Source organism: Orcinus orca, chromosome 20, assembly GCF_937001465.1.
Source record: "Orcinus orca chromosome 20, mOrcOrc1.1, whole genome shotgun sequence".
Lineage (NCBI taxonomy): Eukaryota > Metazoa > Chordata > Mammalia > Artiodactyla > Delphinidae > Orcinus > Orcinus orca.
The window spans coordinates 27,904,347-27,926,746 of record NC_064578.1 but is presented as its reverse complement, the minus strand read 5'-3'; the positions used below and the strand labels follow the sequence as shown (position 1 = coordinate 27,926,746).

General features: G+C 52.6%; 1 protein-coding gene and 1 long non-coding RNA gene across 3 annotated transcripts in view; one reads left to right on the top strand and one right to left on the bottom strand.

Annotated features, from left to right (window-relative positions):
* Positions 1 to 20,042, top strand: part of SLC12A3 (solute carrier family 12 member 3) — a 41,573-nt gene extending 21,531 nt beyond the window's left edge. Inside the window, exons 16-26 of the mRNA XM_004264913.3 lie at positions 993 to 1,104; positions 1,445 to 1,585; positions 2,655 to 2,761; positions 4,218 to 4,300; positions 5,435 to 5,512; positions 6,202 to 6,303; positions 7,202 to 7,313; positions 9,637 to 9,723; positions 12,260 to 12,395; positions 13,884 to 13,951; positions 19,098 to 20,042. Of these exons, the coding sequence (XP_004264961.1) occupies positions 993 to 1,104; positions 1,445 to 1,585; positions 2,655 to 2,761; positions 4,218 to 4,300; positions 5,435 to 5,512; positions 6,202 to 6,303; positions 7,202 to 7,313; positions 9,637 to 9,723; positions 12,260 to 12,395; positions 13,884 to 13,951; positions 19,098 to 19,239 (1,168 nt within the window). The 3' untranslated portion in view covers positions 19,240 to 20,042. The remainder of the gene's footprint in view (positions 1 to 992; positions 1,105 to 1,444; positions 1,586 to 2,654; positions 2,762 to 4,217; positions 4,301 to 5,434; positions 5,513 to 6,201; positions 6,304 to 7,201; positions 7,314 to 9,636; positions 9,724 to 12,259; positions 12,396 to 13,883; positions 13,952 to 19,097) is intronic.
* On the bottom strand, positions 9,498 to 14,363 carry LOC125962749 (uncharacterized). 2 transcript variants are annotated; one of them, XR_007474444.1, is made up of 4 exons: positions 14,235 to 14,363; positions 13,845 to 13,963; positions 12,002 to 12,067; positions 9,498 to 9,820 (listed from the first exon to the last, which is right to left on the bottom strand). It is a non-coding gene; the product is annotated as an uncharacterized LOC125962749 (long non-coding RNA). The 2 variants fall into 2 exon arrangements; XR_007474443.1 differs by lacking the exon at positions 9,498 to 9,820 and having other exon boundaries at positions 11,931 to 12,067.
* Positions 20,043 to 22,400: the final 2,358 nt, after the last annotated feature.

Here is a 22,400-nt window from a genome sequence, read left to right as displayed (position 1 = left end):
ACCTAAGTTTCCACAGCGGAATATGCTCTGGGCAATACAAATGCGAAGGACAATACAGTCGTCCCTCGGTATCTGCGGGGAATTAGTTCCAGCCCCACCTCCCCACCCCCACCCCCCAGATACCAGTATCCTCGGATGCTGAAGTCCGTTACATAAAAAGCCTAGCAGAGCTGGCCCTCAGTACCCATGGTTCCACATCCACAGATTCAACCACCACCCTTGGTTGAATCTGTGGGTGTGGATACACAGGGCCACCTGTGTCTGTAAGGGTGCTCTGGTGTTGTGATCATGAGACTGACTGGGATGAGCCTCTCCCGAGTATCCTTCGAAGCTGATTCCCCTCTTTAGTGAGGAAAAGTGTGCACCCAGGACCCCCTTTCCATCAGATCACCATGTTAATAATCGGATGTATCTATGTTGCATTACCGCTCAAAGCGCCTTACATAGCCTCACCACAGCCTCTGAGGTACATGAAGTTACTAACCACATTCACAGGTGAGAACACTGAGGCCCAGAGAGGTTAAATAACTGGTGCCAGGTCACACAGCTGGTGAGTGGCCCATTTTGTCTGGCTCCAGCTGAGTCTGGTAGTGACCCTTGACCATGGCCCTGGGCTGCCTCTTGACCCAGAGGCTGACTCACCCACCCAGTGGCGCAGTGATCTCATAAGTGATGGGCCTCCCCACTCCCAGTCTTTATTCTTTTCACATCCTGCTGGGCTGGGCGGGGCAGGAGCACAAGATGGAGCAGCAAGATGGTGGTTTGCCCACATGCGGCATTTGGTGGCCTGAGCAGGAAGGAAAAGGGGCACCCGGTGTGGTGGCCACCAAGAGAGCTGGAAAGGAATCATAGACGGGAAGACCACAGGGTGGTTCACCTGTCCTAGGGAGGGAGTCCTGGGAGGTGGTGGAACTCCAGGGGCACCTGTATTTGGCATCCAGACCCCCAGCTCTGTCCTGACGGCTCACACCCTTTTCCCTTCCCCTCCTCAGCCCCCAGTGCCTGGTGCTCACGGGGCCCCCCAACTTCCGCCCGGCCCTGGTGGACTTTGTGGGCACCTTCACCCGGAATCTCAGCTTGATGATCTGCGGCCACGTGCTCATCGTGAGTGCCCCCTGCAGGGGGGCGGGGCTGTACTCCTGGAGGAGCCCCTGGGCACCAGGTCCACCCCCGGGGGCAGCAGGAGGGGCTGTGGTGTCCAGAGCAGGTTCTCTCCCTCTCCCATCCCTCTCCCTGGCTTGCGCACACTGTCCTGCCTCTCACCTGCTCCTTCCGTCTTCCTTCCACCCCTCCCTCTCCCTCCTCCTCTGCTTTTCCTCCCCTAATTCCATAAAGGAGAACCAGCAATGAGCTCAGGGGACAGCCTCCAGGGCAGGAGAGGGGCTGAGTCCCAGGCCAGAGGGTGAAGGCCACCCCTGATGTCACCTGCCCCTGTCACCCACAGGGACCCCGCAAACAGAGGATGCCTGAGCTCCGGCTCATTGCCAACGGGCACACCAAGTGGCTGAACAAGAGGAAGATCAAGGCCTTCTACTCCGACGTCATCGCTGAGGACCTCCGCAGTGGTGTCCAGATTCTCATGCAGGTGCGCGGGCCCGGGGCTTCCTCACAGAACTTAGTTGGTGTGACGACCTGGAAGGCGGGATGCCGTGAGGGGCTAGTTGAAGCCCCTTTTGCTGCAACAGGAGTACCGCCTTTCTTGCCTTTCCAGATGTGCTGATTCAGGGCACTTTCTCAAAGTGCCCAGGGCCTGGGGAAACTGCTTTGGAGGCCTGTGGGAGCTGATGACACATTTTGTGATTTTGTTTTTTTTGAGATATAATTTTACACAGCAAACTGAAATAGTGTATAGTTTGATAAATGTTTACATATGCAGACACTGCTCAGTGCTGTGAAACCACCAGTCAGATCAAGTTCTAGAACATTCCACTGGGCAATTCATTTTACTGTTCAGTTTTTTCATTTGTTTTTTTTTTTTTTTTTTTTTGGTTCAGTTTTTTCATTTGTAATGGGATGCATGAATAAAATAACAGTTGTTAATTCTGAGTCAACATAGGGGAATCCTTTTCAGTATTTCTCAAAATTAGAAAAAAGAGCATACGAGGTCTCCTTTTGGGATTATAAAAATATTTGGAGAGTAGGTCGAAGTTATGATTGCACAATATTTTAAGTATACTAAGCGCCACTGAATTATACACTTTTAAATGGTTGATTTTCTGTTACGTAAGTTTCACCTCAAAAAGTAAAAAAAAAATTTTAACATGAAAAAAAAGAGAAATATAAAATATGTAAGAATTAGATGACCCAGGAATACTCCAAGCTTGACATCCAAATTCAAGTCCCTTGTTATAAGAAATAATTTACTAGAAAAGCTGGAGCTGGGATAATCCAGAACTTATGGGACAGTCCAGCCGCTGGCCCCGGCTTGGAGAGGCCGCAGGGGAATAACTCTGGCTGTAGCTTCACCTTTCTCGTGGGTGTGTCCAGGCAGACAGGACCCTGAACTGGCAGATGTGTTTCCTAAGCCCCCATGACATGGCAGAGAGGACAGCTGGGGCTGAGACGGAGCCCCACCCTAGTTACAGAACAGAGCCCCGTGGGGCCTGAGGCCTGGTTCCTCACCTCATCCCCTCCCCCCCCCCCCCCCACGGCAGGCTGCAGGTCTCGGGAGGATGAAGCCCAACATTCTGGTGGTCGGGTTCAAGAAGAACTGGCAGTCAGCTCACCCGGCCACAGTGGAAGACTACATCGGCATCCTGCAGTGAGTGAGGGCATGAGGGAGGCAGAGCCTGTGGTCTCTCAATTTGGGCCTTTGGAGTTTCCTGGGCCTTGGGAAGTAGAGGGGGAAACAGTGGGTGCTGTAAGAAGCTGAGTCCACTGGTTTGAAGCTGAGGAAGAAAAAGACAGTCTGAGGGTTCCCCACTCTGACCTGTGAGTCATAGACACCAAGATCAGCAGAAACAGGCAGGTAACACAGTGAAGTGGGCCCAGAATGGGCATTAGGGAACAGTGGGGATTGTGGCAAACTGGAGAGAACAGCTGCTATTTGGCTCCAGCTAATCGTGCCCAGGCAGAAATGTGGGCCCGGTGTTGCTAGATCTAGTTTTTCAGAGAAGATGAAAATGTGGGTTTTTAGGTGAAAATCTTGTGTCCACCTGGAGGCTTCAGAAGACCTGCAGATGGCCAGCTCTCAAGCTGTGAGGTGGTACCTCTGAAACCAGGCCTCCGAGGAGGCGACAAGCTTGGGAAATGGGACCAGGGGGATAAACTCCCTCGGGATTTTAGGGTTAACTCCAAACTCTTTCTCCTTCAGCTCTTGCTGTGCAAGGTCCAGAAAATGCCTACCTGAGTTGTTTTCTGCATTGACGTGGTACAGAGAGGCAGTGTGCAGGAGCATTTAAAGAACGTGAGGCTGAGTGTTGGGGACCTGGGCCCTGCTTCCAGGTCTGCTGTGAACCAGCTATATGACTCTGAGCAGTGCATCTCACTGCCTCTAACAAAATTACAATAGGAGGCGGTGTATACCTGCTTTTCAGGAACCCGCAGCTTCAACACGCCGAAACTCCAAATTGCTGGGGCCTGAAAGGCCCCTGTCCCAGTGATGTGTAGTTAAAGGAGTCCAGAGAGGGCAGTGCTTAGCCTATTAGATTAGCCCTAGTGGTGGGCTCTTGGGCACTGTGTCAACCAGGCAGTAAATATACTTGTGGGGTAGGAGCCTTGTAGACATTTATATAGACAACCTATTGATGTCTTCATGAGCGAGGCCATTCTTGTGTGCATACCTGTCCTCAGGGTTTCCAGCCTCAGCTATTTAATTCTAATCCCAGTTGGCCACTTCCTTAGTGTGTGTCATGGGCAAGTTACTCCCTAAAACTCAGGTTTTGCATCTGTCAAATGGAGAGAGTAATTCCCATCCCCACCTCTGCTGGCAGAGTTGTGAGGAGTAGCTGCATGTATCAGGAGGACAGGGCCTGGCCCTAAGACTGGCCTGCCTCAGCTTTCCCCAAGTACAGGGTCTGTAGGATCCATAGTGCCACAGACGGTAGAGCTAGACAGGTCCTGGGGGCCTTTCCAGTCCTGCCTGCACATTATACAGATGGGGAGACTGAGGCCCAGAGAGGAGGAAGGGTATGGGGGGAGGCAGGGTCAGCTCTAGACACCTGGCCTGCTGGGGGCTGGGGCCAAGGGGAGGCTGACCCCACCTCCTCTCTTTGCAGTGACGCTTTTGATTTCAACTACAGTGTGTGTGTCATGAGGATGCGTGAGGGGCTCAACATCTCGAAGGTGATGCAGGCGCACAGTGAGTACACACCCCACCTTCTTGACACCCCATCAAAATCAGAGCAGGATATCAGGAAGTTCTAGAACACATTTTTTTAAAGTGGTACAGGGAAGACAGGGGGAAATTAGTAAATAAAAGGTCACAGACTCCTAGAAAGTCAGCTTTTGATGTAGATCATCAGGTTTCTAAATGGAGAAACCGAGGTCCAGAAAGGGGATGTGACGAGCTCAGGGTCTTACTTCCAGCTGGGGCCAGAACCAGAACTGGACCTCAGAGGTCCCCGAATCACGATAAGAACTTTTGTAACCAGTGGGATAAAGAGGATTTAATAGCCAGGAAAAAGGAAAAGAGGGGTGAGAGAGGGTCACGTAAAGACAACAGAGTATGAAAACACACCCGGAAAGGCCATGAAAACTGGGTGTTTTGGTCTCCAAAACCAGGATTGGGGCACTGAGTAGGGATGTGTTACATGTAAAGTCACATGTAAACAGGCAGATCTGAATGAGTAACTTTTAGAGGTGTGAAAGAAAGAACGCATATGAAGACAAACGGGGAGGCAGTGCTGAGGGAACCGGGAGGTGTGAACGCCGCAGGCTGGCCTGAGTCTTGTTCATCCAGGTCACCGAGGGCATGCCTGGCACCCAGCAGTAGTTCACTGAATATTTATGCAACCAGAATTTACAGAGCAGTGGCCACACTCCTGACCGAGGCTGCTCTAGGCGCTGGGCGTGCAGCAGGGAGCAAAACAAAGTCTGCCCTTGAGGAGCTGACATTCAGGCGGGAAACACACGGACACTGGACTCACTTCAGGCAGCGACAGCATCCTGAGGAGGTGTCCTGAGGAGGCCAACACAGGGCACGCGGGCAGGAGGGCCTCTCTGGGGAGGGGGCTTGTGGCTAGAAGGGGAGGGCTGGGGAAAGAGGGCTCCCGGCCCAGGGACCATTCACCACGCCACCCACCACTGAGGCCTGGTGGGAAGGAGCGTAGCCTGTCTGAGCAGCAGAAGGAAGCCGGGTGGGGCCGAAGCATGAAAGGAGGCAGAGGCCAGATCTGTGGAAGCTGAGAGTCAGGACCTTCTTCCCAGGGTAAGGGGGAGCCCGGAAGAGCCCCAGGCAGGAGAGCCTGGGAACAGAGCTCCCCCTTTTTTGCAGTTAACCCCGTGTTTGACCCAGCGGAGGATGGCAAGGAAGCCAGAGCCAGTGGAGCCAGGCCGTCTGTCTCCGGCACGGGTCAGTCCCACCCACTCAGAGGCTCAGGGCGCTCTCACCCTGGGAGCAGCTAGTGACGGGCCATCGGGGAACTTGGGCAAGGGCAGGAGGTTTTTACTCGTGACAGTGGTGCCTGAGACCCCTGGGATTAAGCAACAGGGAGTCAGGGGGTGGGGCGGGGAGCAGGATAAAGACTGCCAGCCCTGCTGGAGAATTCAGTGCCCAGGCATCATGGGACCCCCACCCAGTGAGCTCTGGAGCCCAAGTCCCAACCCCTCCGAGGCCCCCCTGGCCAGGCTCCAACCGGGAGGGGCAGCGATTCTCTGGCAGGCAGGGGAACCTGCAGTGCAGAAGCTGGGGGCATCCTGTGCGCATCTGTGAGGGGCACAGTGGAGTTGTTAAGAGAATGACCCCAACCCCCCAGTGCCAACCAGAATCTCAGGAGAGAGAAGCTGGGGGCAGGGGAGGGGTGCATCCCAGCCCTGCCCATCCCGGGTCCCTGCTCCTTGAGTCTCGGCATCAGGAGGGCCCATTGGTGGTGCTCTGGGCCAGTCCCCCAGTGCATGCCTGCAGCAGGGGCTTCCGGCCACCACGTGCACAGCCCCAGTGACGGCAAGCCCACCTCCCAGGGCAGCTCGCTCTGTTTTCAGACACACTCGGGTATTTGGATGGGCTCTGCTCCCATGTGACCTGCCCCTCTGCTCCCGCAGTGGACCCCGAGGGCCTGGTGCAGGAAGAGCAGGCCAGCACCATCTTCCAGTCGGAGCAGGGAAAGAAGACCATTGACATCTACTGGCTATTCGACGATGGAGGTCAGCGCCCCCAGGATGCCAGATCCCCCCAGCCGTCTCCCCTCTATAACTTACTCTCTCAGCATGCCCCTCCTGGTCACTCTCGACAAGGCTTCTGGTGGGACCTTGGAGCCCAGCAAAGGGAAATAGGGGCCCCTGGGCTCACAGGAGCCTGGCTGGGCTCCTCTCTTGGCCCCATGCTTTTCAACTATAAAATGGGAGACTTAGGGGAGCAGCTGAGGTCAACATGAGGTGGAACCTTCAGACTGGACAGGCCCTTGGGGTCACAGGCACATGACATAAATGGGAGAGATGGCCTGGTGCACAGGAAAGCTGTAGGGATATCCTTCACTTCCCAAAGAAAAACACTCTCTCCCATTTTTCTTAAAGCATATCATTCTCAGCTTTATTGTTCCCACCCTGATTGAGTCCTAGATACAGAGAAAATGTTCTGTTCCAGTAAGATATATCCTATTGTATATAGGATGTGATAGATAGTATTGAATGAGCACTTACTGTATGCTTGACACTAAGTGCTTGCATGGGTTAACCTAATGCAATCCCCAGGTAGGAACGATTATTAACCCCATTTACAAATAAGGAAACTGAGGCACAGAGTAGTGAGGTCATTTGTGGATTACACAGTGATAAGTGACAGCGATCTAGATTTACGTGTGAAATATCCCAATTGTTAAATGCCAGCTCACTTGTTTAAAAGCATCGTGCAGGCCACATAAACCCCAGCCCACAGAGCCTCGCGTTTCACCCTTGGTTTCGTCTGACACACTCGTTACAGAGGTGGGTACACTGAGGTCCAGAGAGGGGAAGCGGTTTGCTAGTGGCAGAGCAGGGCAGGAACTCAGAGAGGGCTGGATCCTGAGAGCATTTTCCTCTTGACTCATGAGACCCTCCTTGCCAGGCCTCACCCTCCTCATCCCCTATCTCCTCGGCCGCAAGAGGAGATGGAATAAATGCAGGACCCGCGTGTTCGTGGGGGGCCAGATCAACAGGCTGGACCAGGAGAGAAAGGCGTAAGTGGGGGGCACTGTGTGGGTCACGCGGGAGCGGTAGGTGTCACCCCAGCACTGCCCCAGCCTGCCTCCCCCACTCCACTGCCCCCGGGGGCTTGCCCCTCTCAGGTCACAGCCGTGGTGAGGAAGCTCTGGGCAGGAGCAGGTTTCTCTCCATTTCAGAGGTGGTTTTGGTGTCCTGTCCCCCTTTAATAAGATGCACATGCCCTAGTCCTGGCCATGACAGGGAGAGCTGTTAAATTTTAAACCCACAAACCTCAAGGAGATTTGTGTGAAATGAAGGATGGAGAAGGTCCCTCCTCCTCAGAAATGAGGCGGAGCTTAGAATCTTTCAGGGCAAAGTCCCCCCAAGCTTGGGTTGCTGCCTGTGGTGAGACCAGAGGTGACTTCAGTGGCCAGGATAAGGGGCGGAAAATCCTGAAGAATCTCTTGGTGAGAAGTGACTTAATTCTCCAGTTCTGTGGCTGATTCTCTGTCTAAACAAGAGGAAGCAGGCCTGGCTGGAGTGCTCGGCAGGAAATGGGATCCACCAGAATTTAGTGACATTGGTTTACTGGCTTTATTGGTCATGTCTTTCTGGCAAGAGATGCTGGTTTTCCGTTTAAATTGTGATGACAATTTCCTTTCAGGATGTATCTAAGTAAGAATGTGAGTTGACTTAAGCTGAGAAGGAAGTAAATAGTAGGCAGGTACACAGGTGTGGAGGTGGCAGGAATTGGGCAGGTGGCACATATGTGCCTAGATTTGGGCACCTGATTCTTTAGAGCAAGGTCAAGTGAGGTCTAAGGTCGTAGGATGGAGGACTGCTGGAGGGTGCAGCCGGGCTAGGAAGGACGGGGTGGGTGGCTTGCCTCAAATCATGCAGTTAATTAACCAGAGAGAAAACCCTGCCCAGCCTTTAGTGCCCGCCATGACGCCCCAGGGTCAGGACCCCGTGGCTTGTGCCACTTTAGTCCTATGCCAGGACCACATCCCCACGACCCCTTCTGAATCACCCACTGCGTGAGTTAAGGGTGACCAGCAATCCCATCGCGTTGTCCTCATCCCCCACTGAGAACTTCTATACCGGAGGGCCCTTCTCAGCAATGCAGAGGAGAGCACTGCCTGGGAGACGCAGCATCAGCTTCCCTGTGCTCTCCAAAAGGTAAACACACCTCGAAGGCTGCTTTGCCCTCTCGGCTTCCTGTTCCAGCTCCAACTGAAAGCTGGGTTCAGCAGGTTTAGTTTAGTTCAAGGCTGCAGCACTGTGGGGTCACAGGATGTCTTTCAAGCAAAGGGTGTGAAATCTCCTCTGTCCCCCAGCTGACTCTTGACCAGGCCACGTCCTCTGCCTTCCTCATGACTGCCTCCACCCAGGCCCTGCCCAGGCCTGCCAACCAGCACCGCACCCCAAGATGTTTGCCCACAGCTCTGCGTTCCTAAGTTCACTCCCAAGTTCAGGGACCAGCAGTGGCTTGACAGATGGGCCCCAGCCTGCTCCTTCGGGCTTATCTCCTTTTTGTCCCCTAGCATGCTCCACACCATCCCCTGCACCCCCATGTCTTTGGTCATTTGGACTCCCCTCCTGGGGTGCTCACTCCCCACCACCTAGTCCTGGGGCATCACCAACGCTGTGTCCTGCCCCGGGATTCTGATGCAATGTGGGGGCTAGGGCCGAGGCACGTGTACTGTTTGGAAGGCTCCTTGAGTGATTCCAGTGCAGACACCCTCTTTGGCCTATAAGTCTTGCCCACCATTCACCATCCAGCCAGATCACCAACTCCTCTGTGAAGCCTTCCCTGACTGCCGCAAACCACAGTTGGCGTCTCCTCCTTGTGGATGCAAAGTCAGGGCCGTCTGGCTTGCTGCTCCTGGTTCTGTACTTAGTTCATGTGTGTTCTCTGTTTCCTCAGCCACCTGAGGAGTTTCCTGCAGTTCGCCTCCCGTCCCTTAGACCCTTCCTTCTCAAAGTGTGGCCGGTGAAACAGCAGGCCTCACATAACCTGGGAGCTGGTGAGAAATGCAGAATCCCAGGTCCCAGCCCAGACCAGCTGGATCAGAATCTGCACTGTAACACCCCAGCAGGTGCTCAGACATTAAAATGTGAGGCGCCCTAGTCCAGAGGTGGCCACCAGATACTCAGGACAACTCCCTTCCCATGTCACTCATCATCACCTGACCTGCTTTATCAATATTTATTTATTGTCTGCCCTCCTCCCAGGTTAGAATGTAAACTCCCCGAGGGCAGGGTTTGTTTTGCTTGCTGCTATATCCTCCACAGGAGCTCAATAAAAACTCATTGAATGAATGAATACATTAAAGAAAAAAAATCTCCATCTCCCAGGATCATTTCTCTGCTGAGCAAGTTCCGGCTGGGATTCCACGAAGTTCACATCCTTCCCGACATCAACCAGAAGCCGCAGGCTGAGCAGTGAGTTTTCTGTGCTGGGGGTTCCAGGCAGAAGGGTCGGCCCTTTCTCTCTGGTGAGCCAAGTGCAAGGACATGGTCCTTCCTGCCCCCACCTAGACTGGGCTCATGGAAAGAAAGAGGAAGGGTCGAGTGTGCAGCCGTTAATTTCTGTTTGTGTTTCTTCCCCCTGCCTGCTGGTCCTTTGCATATCAGAGCTGTGGTCTTTGCCAGAAACACACCTGGGCGGGAGGCCAAAGAATGTTCACATTTACGCTTTATCACACACCAAGTGTTTTTGAAGCTCTTACTGGTACAAATCATGGCTATCCTGCCCCTCCAGCAGAAGCCGGTGTTTCGTCTGCCAGGGACCCCCCCCCAACCTACCCCACAGACCTGGGGGCTGAGGGAGTCTCCAGCTTCACACTTCAGGAACCCAGACTGCTTGCTATTCACAAAAGGCTGATTTTACCTCCACTGGTTTTCTTCAGATTTGTGGCTTCTGCCTGCTTGTAGCTTCCGAGCTCTTTCTGCGTCTCGAACTTTCCCTGCAGTCCCAGTCCGCTACAAGCTGCCTCCTTCCTTCTCTGGGCATTGCTTAATTTAAGTGCCTAAAAAAGGGACTGTGACTGGCCCAGCTCATCCCTTCCTGCCAAGCTAAGGTAAAGTCCACTGGAAGGCCTATTTCTTGGCTACCTTTGGTCCAGTTAGCTGTGGCCAGGAATGGCAGAATCATATGCCCCGAAATACACAGCTAAAGGGTAGCTCCTTCTGCAGGGGCCATGTCAGAGGTACGTCCCCTCCACGGGGCTGAGGGATGCTGGAGCAAACAGAACGGAAGGTGCAAAGGCCCTGAGGCAGAAACATGGCAGCTGCGGCCCCTGATGTTATGTTAACCCACTGGCACTTGGAGGGGGGAAGATGTCTAATGGTCTGAGGGACCACTCCCCCTGCCTGCCCATGCAATGGCAAGTTGGTGGACTTTAAGCAAACTCCTGTGTGAATTTGTATCAGGGCTCAATTGTGGGGCCAGAAGGGATGATTTACTCTCCTAATGGTTCAATTTTATATTCTTAAAAGAAGACATTTACAATAGGATTGTTTTATCTCAATCTGTCTATGTGAGGTTTTCCAGGACTCTATCTTCTCAATAAAGTAAGGTCTGTCCTGACCTCTTTAGCCCTTGTTTACCTGGAGAGGGAAGGAAATCAAGAAAAGAAGAAAGGAACTATTTAATAGTGATGGGTATACTGACTCTCCCATTCTCTCAGGGCTGTGCTTGAGCTGCAGGGGCAGAGATGAGTAAATTGCAGCCCTGTCCTGCAGGGTTTACCCCGGCTTAGGTGTAGGGAGGATATCAAGAGCCATCAGAATGCTGCAGACAGGGACCAGAATGCACAGGAGGATATAGGGTCGTCTCTGCTGGTGGAGGAGCAGAGCCTTGAGAAAGGCCGTGAACAGAGATGGGGGAAGACCTTCCTCAGTGCAGAGGATAGCGCAAGCCAGCGTGCAGACCCCATCCAGCACATATTATATTTAAGCCCCCCTTTGCCCCTACATCTGCCTCCACCTCCTGGACCATTTCTCTCCTCCCTTGCACAGCCAACCTTCTCCAAAGTGATGCTACATTCTTTGTGGCCGCTTCCTCCCCATCCCTCATTCTCCAGCTCACTCCAGTCTAGCTGCCCTCCCACTGCTCCACTGAAATCATTCTCTCCAGCCTCGGCTGTGACCTCCGCACCACCAGATCCGCAGAGCCCACTGCTGTCCTCATCTTTCTCTGCCTCTCAGTGGCATTTGACACAGTGATCCTTCTTGAAACAGTCCTTCTTTTGGCTTCTAAGACACCACCCTCTCCTGGTTCCCACCTACCTCTGTGGTCCTCCTTTCAGTATCCTTTGCTGGCTCTTTCTCCTTTACCTGACTTCCACTGGTTGGCATCCCATTCTCCCCCGCACTTGCCTTGCTCCGGACTCATGGGCTCCTTCGCTGCTCCTCAAACAGCCCAAGCATGCTTCTGCCTCAGGGCCTTTGCACCTTCAGTTCTGTTTGCTCCAGCACCCCCTGCCCTGTGCATAGCTGGTTTCAGAAGGACGGGCATCCTTGGGTCCAGGGAGGTCTTCCTGCCCAATTAGTCCCCATCCCGGTACTCAGTTTGTGCCTTCATAATACTTCCAATCTGTATTTATTTGCTTATTTGTTGCCCAGCAGACCGTGAGCTCTGTGAGGATGGGGTATGTTGTCTGGTTTGTTCACTGTTGTGTAGCACAGAGCCTGGCACAGAATAGTGCTCAGTAAATACCTGGGGGATGGACAGGTGGATGGAGGTGGATCACAGGTTGGTCTTCGTGGACGACTTGTGGAAGTTCTGTTGAAAGTCAGACCCACCCGTCAGTGCTGAATTCAACACAGAGGCTGCTTTGATGTAAGAGGCAATGTCAGAATGGGTTTTAGCCTGAAATGTATGTCCCCGTGGCACCCACTTCCATCTCCCTCTGAGGACCTGATTCCCCTGGAAACGGGCATCTCACCCGGTCTCACTTGCTCTCTCTGTCCCCAGCACCAAGCGGTTTGAGGACATGATTGCGCCCTTCCGCCTGAATGATGGTTTCAAAGACGAGGCCACGGTCACCGAGATGAGGCGGGACTGCCCCTGGAAGATCTCGGATGAGGAGATTAACAAGAATAGAATCAAGGTGCAGGAGAGAGAAGGGCCTTGCTGGTGTGGGGTGGGGGTCCAGGGGCTCCCCAGGGTCAGCACCTGTGCCCCATCTGTCCTGGGCTTCCTTAACCCCCTCCCCAACCCAGGATTCTACTCTCCCTGCCCCAAGCCTCTGAGGTGTCCTCAAGCCATACATGCTCGGGCTGACGGGTGACCCAGTGGTTGATCTCGGAGCCTCCTTGGCGTGGGAGCCTGGTCCCCCTGCCCATTTTGAGTCACCGCCCCCTGGCCGTGGCAATGGACTGCCTGGAGTCCTTCTCCCTCCCCTCCCCTGTTCCTCCATGTGTGCAGGAAGGGATGCATAAGGCAGGTGGTGAAGGTCAAGGCACAATTTGTCCTGTGTGCCAGCAAAGCTGGCTGATCTTCTCCCCTTAGCTGTAGACCCCACCCCGCTTCCCAGGCAGCATCTGCAGGACGCTGATAGGGCCTAAAGGAGAATGGTGGCTGCCAAGGCCATTTTTAGGTAGGGTGAGCAGTTGGGGGCCTGGGGACCACAGTTCTGCTCCCCGTGTGCTCTGCGTCAGTGGTTCTGAGGGGCAGCGTGACATCTGGTGACTTCTGGAGACATTTTTGGCTGTCACCTCCGGTGGGGGGGGACGGGATTGCTACTGTCATTTAGCGAGTAGAGGCCTGGATGCTACTAAACACCCTGCACCCCACCGGACGGGTCCACAACGAAGAATGATTCCACCCAAATGCCGACCTTGGGACGTTTACGTGAACTCACTTCCCCTCGGTTTTCCATTCTCTCACGTGGGGTGGCCGTCCACTATGAGACCCTGAGTGTTAGTCGTTTCTGAACAATTTGGAGACAGGCCTTGGTATGGGAGGGAGCCCCACACAACCCAGCGCCCACCCCAGCTTTGGGGAATTCCCTGACCCAGCAGCCCTGAGACCCCAGACCCTCCCACAGCTGCCCAGCTCCTGGAAAATGCTGAGTAAAGCATCAGTGTCCACAGAAGGCTCTTGCCTACTCTGTTCTGGAGTAGGTGGAGCAGCTCCACCCCTGCTCCAAGTCCGCCTGATCAAGTGCTTCCCCTCGGCCTGGAGCTTTTGCATAGATTATCTCCCTCAGGCCTCCCCAAATTCCCCGGGAGAGGGCACTGTTGTACCCATTGCACAGCTGTGGACAGTGACGCTCAGGGAGGTGAGTTACCTGCTCAGGCTCTCTGCCAGGAACCCTCAGGGCTGAGATTTGAACCCAGCTTTCCCAGCCATGTGAGGGGTTCTTCCCTGCCATGATCCTGCTGGTCATGGTAATAAAGTCAGGAGGGAAACAACCAGGGGGCTTCTCCAGGAGGTGAGCTTGGCATTCACTTACCTTCTTGGGGGTGGGAGAGTCTATAATAATTTAGGGGCAACAATTCACACACCTGGTTTGAGATGTTCAAAGAGGCCACTGGGCTTGGCCGGGACCACTCACCAGACATGGGAAGTGACCACGTGGCTTTTCCTCGCCCAGTCCCTTCGGCAGGTGAGGCTGAACGAGATTCTGCTGGATTACTCCCGGGATGCCGCTCTGGTCATCATGTAAGTAGCGCCCTGCAGAAGGAGAAGTCTGTCGCCGAGCCCAAAGGTGTCAGCTCTGCAGGGGTGGCCACTGGCTGAGGACCCAAGCCTTCCCCTGTGAGGATGCAGGGCCCCAAGCTCCTGTAAACACAGCCCGGGTGGGTTCTCAGCACGTGGCCGGGCCTGCATCTGCCCCATGCCCCTCGCCTGAGCGCCAGCTGGCAGAGGTCTTGAGGCCCCAGTGTCCTGGATCTCACCGACTCCCCTCACCACCGCTTTTCCCTTATCCACTGCTTTTTCCTACCAAACTTGGCTTGACAAAGGGGACCCAGCTCATTCCAGAAGAAAATCGATTCCTAGTTGTTTGGGAACCACCCAGCCCTCCTTGGCCACCGGCCACCCCCAATTGATGTTGGTGCCAGGTCTAGGCAGTGGAAGCAGAGCCCGGCCCCAGCCCTGGCTGTTCCAGTCTCCGTGCCTGTCAGCTCCTCGAGCTTCCGTTGCTGCTGCTTGTGTCTGGTTAGGAGCTGCCTCGCTAGGGCAGGTATTGGCTGAGGCTGAGTGGAAGATGAGGGGAAGGTAACAGTGGCACAGGGAGGCTCAGGGTGGCAGACCATGGCTGGGAAAGGCCCAGCTCAAGAGGCGATGTGGGCATTTGCCAAGCGGAGTACCTGACATTTCCTGGGGTGAGCCACCTGCGGATTCCGGATTCCGCAGGACAGCAGGGAAGCCTGTGGAACCTGTTTGTTCGTACCCAGAAATCAAGATGGAGCACGCGATTTCTAGGGCCCCGCGTGCAATGAAAAGGTGGGGCCCCTTGTTCAAAAGGGATTAAGAATGTCAAGATAGTGACAGCAGAGCATGAAGCCCAGCCTGGGACCCTTCTCAGTGGGGGATTTTGTGAATGCACAGGTGGCTGCCCACGAAGATGGCTCTATGAAGCCATGCTTCCTGGAGCTTTTAGGAAGATCATTTTTTGTACAAAGAAAGTGCTTCGTGTTGCCTTTGATGTGGGGACTGTGGTATAAGGAAAGTGGGTTTATCTCCAAGCCTCTGGCTAACATCTTGCAGAAAATGTTTTGAGGGCCAGGTTAGCCTGGCCATTGACTGGGTCAGACGGCAAGACGGTGGCAATGGCTTCATCCTGGGATGGCTCTCCGACTTTCCCTGGGTGTGGTACCTGTTGTGTGCCAGCCAGGGGGTGTGGGTGTGCCAAACCACCTCTTCCTGAGTGCCACCTCCAAAACAGATTTGCGTTTTGTCTCTGCCATCGACCAGCACGCTGTGTGGCCTTGGGCAGGTAACCCTCCTTCTCTGAGACTCAGTTTCCCTGATTATAGAGAAGAGTTAAACTAAATTATTTCCAAGATTCTTTTTCACGCTAACATGCTATGATTCTAAGTTTATTCGCCGCTAAAATGAGTCCATCTCTCAAGCAGTAAGATGAGGAATTTCATCCAAGGAGGTGACTACCTGCTGTCACCTCTCCCTTCCCACTCCTCCACGCCCTGGATCTCATAGGGAAAACCAGTCCCCCACCCACCAGTCTTTGTGGGATTGGCTGATACAAATAATCAGGAGTCCAGTCACCTTAGAGAAGAGGCCTGCACACAGCGTCCCACCGCATGGCGGCAGCCGCAGCTGTTGCCCAAAGGGGCCCTGGCTGTCAAGCCAGATCCACTGGGAGGGCGCAGCAGCTGCGCTGCTCAGTCTCCAGCCCGGAGACGTGCCCGTAAAAGTTCACTCTGAGGGTCACCTTCATCAGAAGCACCGGGAGACCGTGGAAAACGGCAAATTCCTCAATTCCTTCCAGATCAGGGCCTGGGGTGGGGCCCAGGAGCCTGCATTTCCCAGAAATTCTAAGGATGAAAAAACCCTCCCAAGCCTCCATGAAATGACAAAAATCACATTTTCCAGCACGTCAGCGCACTTGGACTCTTTTCTAGAGCAGCTTTGAGGCAGAACTGGCTCGTTTGCCGTCTGCTAATCAGCGGTTTATCTGATTAACGGCCCACATTTGAGCTCAACTTAACCTGCACTGCTGATAAAGCAGCCTTGTAACCAGCCCAACAAACTTTGACCACACTAACATTCTACTTCTGGCATAACTTTTGGGTCTAGACCCCTCTTTCTTCTATAAAGGCTCCCTCCTCAAAGCCAAATAGTAGTGGTCAAAATAACAGTGATCGACATTGCATTTTATCGGTTGGGCCTCTATGACACTCAAGGCATTGGGCCTTATTAATTTTATTTTTTTATTTTTAAACATTTATTTTGAGGTATAGTTGATTTACAATGTTGTGTTAATTTCTGCTCTACAGCAAAGTGATTACGTTATACATATATATATACATTCTTTTTCATATTCTTTTCCATTATGGTTTATCATAGGCTTTTTTTTAAGTTTTTTTTTTTTGATGTGGACCATTTTTAAAGTCTTTATTGAATTTGTTACAGTATTGCTTCTGTTTTATGTTTAGCTTTTTGGCCACGAGACGGGTGGGATCTTAGCTCCCCAACCAAAGATCGAACCCACACCCCCTGCACTGGAAGGCAAAGCCTTAACCACTGGACCGCCAGGGAAGTTCCTATCACAGGATATTGAATATAGCTCCCTGTGCTATATACAGTAGGACCTTGTTGTTTATCCATTCTACATATAATAGTTTGTATCTGCTAATCCCCAAATCCCAACCCACTGGGCCTTATTAATTTTCAAAACGCTATGAAGTGGTTCTATTTTACCCCCATCCCCTCCGCAGCGCACACACTTAGGAGATGAGGAAACTGAGTCTCAGAGAAATTCAGCACCTGCCGGGATCTCACAGCTGTCAAGTGGCAACTGGGTTTTGAAGCCTGAGATGCTGATTCTGAAGCACGGTTATATTTCCGCATCTAGGTTTGATCCAAGGCTGCCTTTCTTTGTGGCTAAGAGATGCAGTTCTAAACAAGAAGCTCCTTTGTTCTGGAGCAGTTTTATTTCTAAAGATTAGTCGCTTACAGCACACACATCCTGTGAACATAAATAGAGCGTGTCATTGGCTGGCACTGGGGGAGATTGCCGAGGGAATCAGTAGCATGGACAGGTGCACAGGGTCCACTCCGGGAGGGAAAGGCCACAGCAGGAGCTATGGGAGTCCCCTGCCCTGGATAACGCAGCCACCAGTCCCCTCGTGGCCTTTGAAGTTTTTGAATTCAGTCCCGGAAAATGATGTAGAAGTTCCGGGAGGGCATTTCCAGCCTTTAGCGTAACTGTTAAATCAGGAAAGTTTGCTTTCCGTGTTCCCACTTCCCGTTTCCCTGGAAAGGCACCAGACAAACATAAACACAGTCTACTAACTAAAGTGACACTGGCTTAATGGAATGTCCTTGTTCCCACCGGGTTCCCCCATCCTGGGGACCTTGCTTTTTAAGGGAAGATAGTGTTTGTGGCAAGTGAAGCTTTGAGGATGGAATTTTAAATAAGGGACAGCTGTTTAGGGACCTCAATTCACCTTCTCAGTGGAGGTGGGAGTTGCAGTGAGCAGGGGCCGCTGGGATGGAAAGATCCCAGGACCTCGGGTCAAGTCCCAGCTCTGCCACTCACTGGCTGGTCATCTCGAGCTGGTAAATAGTAATACGTGGTGACAGTACTGCTGACACCGTGAAGTGCTTACTCTGTGCGAGCATTGTTGTGCAGCACCCTTCCTAAGTTGGGTTTTCGTTAGAGCTTACAAGCGTCCATGAAGGAGGCATGTGTGTTCTCACTTCGGGGAAGAGAAAACCGAGGCTCAGGGCCAGTGAGCCATTTGTCAAAGCCACGTGGCTGAGGGAGTGGCAAAGCCATGACTCCTACAGCTTCTCTGACCCCAGAGCCAGGCTCTGAAGCCCAGTGTCGCACAGCACCCTCCTGGCTGCCCTGTTGCCCAGGGTGGTTCTGAGGTTCAGATGAAATAGTACCTGTGGATGTACTTTGGGAAAACAAAATGCAGTCCCACGTAAGGTGCTGGTGCCCCAGCTTCACGTAGCGCCAGCTGGCAGCTGCGATGCTGCCACCTCCAAGAGCCAAGAGCAGGACGGCTGCAGGCATCACCACGTGTCTTTGGAATCTCAGTGTGGTAGAAAAGTCACTTCCCAACATAGCCGTGAAAATGTGGCTGAAGAGCATTCCCAGGGCATGTTGTTATTTGCACAGCATTGCAGTTCGGACAAGGGGCCCTCCCCAGGCGACAACGGAGTCCTGCTCCCAGGGCCTTACCTACGGGGCAGGGAGCAGGACCAGGCCGCTCAGCTGAAACACGTGAACATATCACTTTGTTGTGGCCACAGGCAGGTGTGTAGCTGGAGAGGCGAGGCTGGCATGACCTGAGTGGTCGGATGAGTGGCATACAGCCTCACTGTGTCAGACTGTGTTCTAGGCACAGGCGGATAAGACAGACCCAGCCTGCTCGTGAGCGAACATACATCTAGTGGGGGGGAGACAGACAACACACAAATAAATAAAAATAGGATTTGAGAGTGTGAAGTGCTATGAAGATAATGAAACAGGGTGACATGATGAAGAGAGATGGGAAGATGTTATCGAAGAGGGTGATCAGAGAAGGAGGTGCCCTTGAGCCAAGACCTGAGGGAATCGAAGGAGCCAACCCGGTGAAGAGCTGGGGCCACTGCCTTCTGGGTGGAAAGAACATCACATGCCAAGGCCCTGGGGCAGGAGCAAGCTTGCCATTTTTTTCAGGAGTGGAAAGGAAGCTTCTGTGACTGTAGCGGTGTGAGCAAGGCTGCGGGTGGTGGGAGGTGAGGTTGTGGAGGCTGGTGGGGACCAGATCATGGGGACCTTGCAGGCCATGGCTTTGTGTAGAAATGCATTGTGGGAGTTCCCTGGCGGTCCAGTGGTTAGGACTCAGCGCTTTCACTGCCGGGGCTCAGGTTCGATATCTGGTCGTGGAACTAAGATCCTACAAACTGTGGGGCGCGGCCAAAAAAAAAAGAAATGCTTTGCGGCTGAAGGTACGTTTCAGGTCATGCTTTCAAGGAGAGCAGCAGGTCATTCTTAGGGTGGCTGAGAAGAAAGAGCTCTGAAGGGGCCAATACACAGAGACACTGTTCAGAAAGCAAACCAGGAACTGGGCCGTGTGGGGAAGGCCCCTTGGTAATTCCCCATCTGCTGCTTCTTCCTGCCCCACAGCACCTTGCCCATAGGGAGGAAGGGGAAGTGCCCGAGCTCGCTCTACATGGCCTGGCTGGAGACGCTGTCCCAGGACCTCAGACCTCCGGTCGTCCTGATCCGAGGAAACCAGGAAAACGTGCTCACCTTTTACTGCCAGTAACCCTGGGCTTGTCTGCGCCTGCCCAAATCCAGGATGCAGGGGGTGCCCGCCTGTCCACGGGGACAGGACACACGCCCCAACGTACTTGAAGTGGTAGCATCTGATGATCTCATGGAAGAAGCTGGTAGATTTCCAAATTTCATCTGGACCCCACTCCCATCAGACAAGTCCTCTGGGCTTTGTTTTTCTGGGCTGGAGAAGTAGCAGGTGGAGCTGTCTGGAAAACTCTCTGGTGGCTTCATATTCCTTTTAAGTTCTCTTTTGCTCTTGATTACAACAAATTAAGATTTCAATCTTTGATTTGTATACAAATTTTAGTCAGAGTGCTGAGTGTGAATTTGGGCCGTTTCTACAGACCTTTCCTGGGAGCACCCCCTAAACACGCCTCCCCCCTCCGATATCAGGAGAGTGGGCACCCCACCCACAGCACTTACAGGGGGAATACAGGGGCTCGTTGAGCCTCCATAGCAATGCAAATTTTTTTAACCACCTCTCACTTCCTTTGCTTTCAATAGCATGTCTTCAGTGTTTTGGTTGGTTCTTTGGTAGACCGGGACTTTCAAACATTTTCAGACTGCAACCCACAGTAAGAAATCTATTTTACATTGAGGTTTGGAACAAACAGAGTGAAACTGAAGTGTCACAAAACAATCCTTATCCTTACTATGAGTGATGCACTTTGGTATTTTCTGTTCTTTCTACTTCTTGTTCTCCTTTTAATGTTGGTTGCAATCCACTAAAATGAGTTTGGGATCCACTAATGGGTGCTGACTCATGATTTGAAAAATACAGCTTAGACTTTCCTCTGTGCCCTGTGTTTTTCTATACAACAGGGAGTTCATCTTGTTGGAGAAAGGCCATGGTGGGCATCACTGCCATTTTCCCCAGCTCATCCCACAGGGAAGGAAAGGGAACCAACAAAAACACCAGGAGGAGGGGTATGGATGGTGGGTGTGTCAGGAAAGAGCTTCAAAGAAGGGGCATGGTTTAGGGAGTCTCATGCAGGAGTGTTAAATTTCAGGTTTGGTTGGGGGTGCAGGTTTGGTGGGTCAGGAATGGGGAAGCAGAGAGGTGGGTGTAAAGATGGCAACGTTGGGCAAAGAATCAGAAAGGTCCAAACCCAGCCCAAGGCTGGGGGGAAGGACAGGGAGGAGGAACCACCAGTAAGAGATGGAAACAGAGTAAGTAGCAGAGGGGCTGCAGTGCGGGGAACGTAAGATGGGGCTCAGAGAAGAGAGAGAACCTGGGGGAGACGAACCTTGCTCAGGTAAGTGTGTTCAGGTTACTGTGGATGGAACCCCCCCAGAGTGTTTGCACCACCACCTGGGATGCAGGAGCAGGATGTACATTAAGATATGTCCAATGCTGGTGCGTGAGGCTCTCTGAAAGGGCATTTCAGCTCAGACGTACCCAAGCAGCATAAAGGTGAGCTGTTGGGGGATTCCACTGGCTGAGCCTTCTTCCAATTGCACTGGGGTGGCCAAGGAACCAGGCATCTTTGGGTCTGGTTGACCCCCTCCAAGTGCACTGAAGCACCCACTTAGTTATGAAGGCGAAAGTCTCTTTCTTGGGGTTGGGACTCAAAGGACTTTAGTGTTCGTCCCACTACAGAGGCCAAGGCCCTGGGTTCCCAGGCTGTGATAAGCCCCACTGTCCTGTTACTACATCAGGCCTTTGCTGAGGGAGCCAGAGCGCCTGGCTGAGCTCCTGAAGGACGGAGAGGGGGCTGCCTCTGAGCCGTTCAGTGGACCTGGACCAACTCTAACTCCAGATAAGGCAAAGGCTCCATCAGGGAATGCTTGCCTTTCTAGAGCCGCATGGAAAACCATTTCCTGGCAAACAGGTGCTCCCTCTTCTGACCTCAGGGAGTCACTGATCCAAGAACAGAGAATGCTTTGCTTTTGGGAATTAAAAAAAAAAAATTCACCATGTTGGAAACCAAATTTTGAACAATGATAATAGCTTTGTTTAAAAAAAACAAAGGCTTTGGGGACTTCCCTGGTGGTGCAGTGGTTAAGAATCCACCTGCCCATGCAGGGGACACGGGTTCGATGCCTGGTCTGGGAAGATCCCACACGCCGCGGAGCAACTAAGCTTGTGAGCTACAACTACTGAGCCTGCGTGCCACAACTACTGAAGCCCGTGCACCTAGAGCCCGTGCTCCACAACAAGAGAAGCCACCGCAATGAGAAGCCCATGCACCACAGTGAAGAGTAGCCCCCCACTCTCCACAATTAGAGAAAAGCGCACACACAGCAACGAAGACCCAATGCAGCCAAAAATAAATAAATAAATAAATAAATTTTAAAAAGCCTTGGACTTCCCTGGTGGCGCAGTGGTTAAGAATCTGCCTGCCAATGCAGGGGACATGGGTTCGAGCCCTGGTCCGGGACGATCCCACATGCCACAGAGCAACTAAGCCCCTGTGCCACAACTACTGAGCCTGCGCTCTAGAGCCTGTGAGCCACAACTACTGAGTCCATGTGTCACAACTACTGAAGCCCGCGTGCCTAGAGCCCATGCTCCACAACAAGAGAAGCCACGGCAATGAGAAGCCCATGCACCACAATGAAGAGCAGCCCCCGCTTACCGCAACTAGAGAAAGCCCGCGCACAGCAACAAAGACCCAACACAGCCAAAAATAAATTTAATTAATTAATTAATTAAAAAAAATTTTTTTAAAGCCTTGAGTTAACAGTAAGGTGAAAAACAATGAAATGAATAAAAATACATTTATTCAGTCAACAGAATTCATTTGTTTTGGAACACACTGTGTTTCAACTAGGCTGAGTGTTATGAAAAAACTGTGTTGTTTTTTCAACCCTGGATTGAACTTTGTGCTGAGCTTCCACTGGTTCTACAGGTCATATTACCAGATTTCCACATGGACATTTACAGGAGCCACTTATTTTCCCTTTGCTTCTCTTACATGTCTTTGCAGACACACAGGGAACCTGTTTTCTTCAGTCTTTTTTTTTGGTGGCCGTGCCGCGCGGCATGCAAGGTCTTAGTTTCCCAACCAGGGATCGAACCCGTGACCGCTGCAGTGGGAGCACAGAGCCTTAATCACTGGACCACCAGGGAAGTCCCTTTAGTCTTTTAAAAAGTCTCCCAGAATTTTCAATCTTGCCTCAAACCGAGGGGCAGAGAGATTGAGTGGA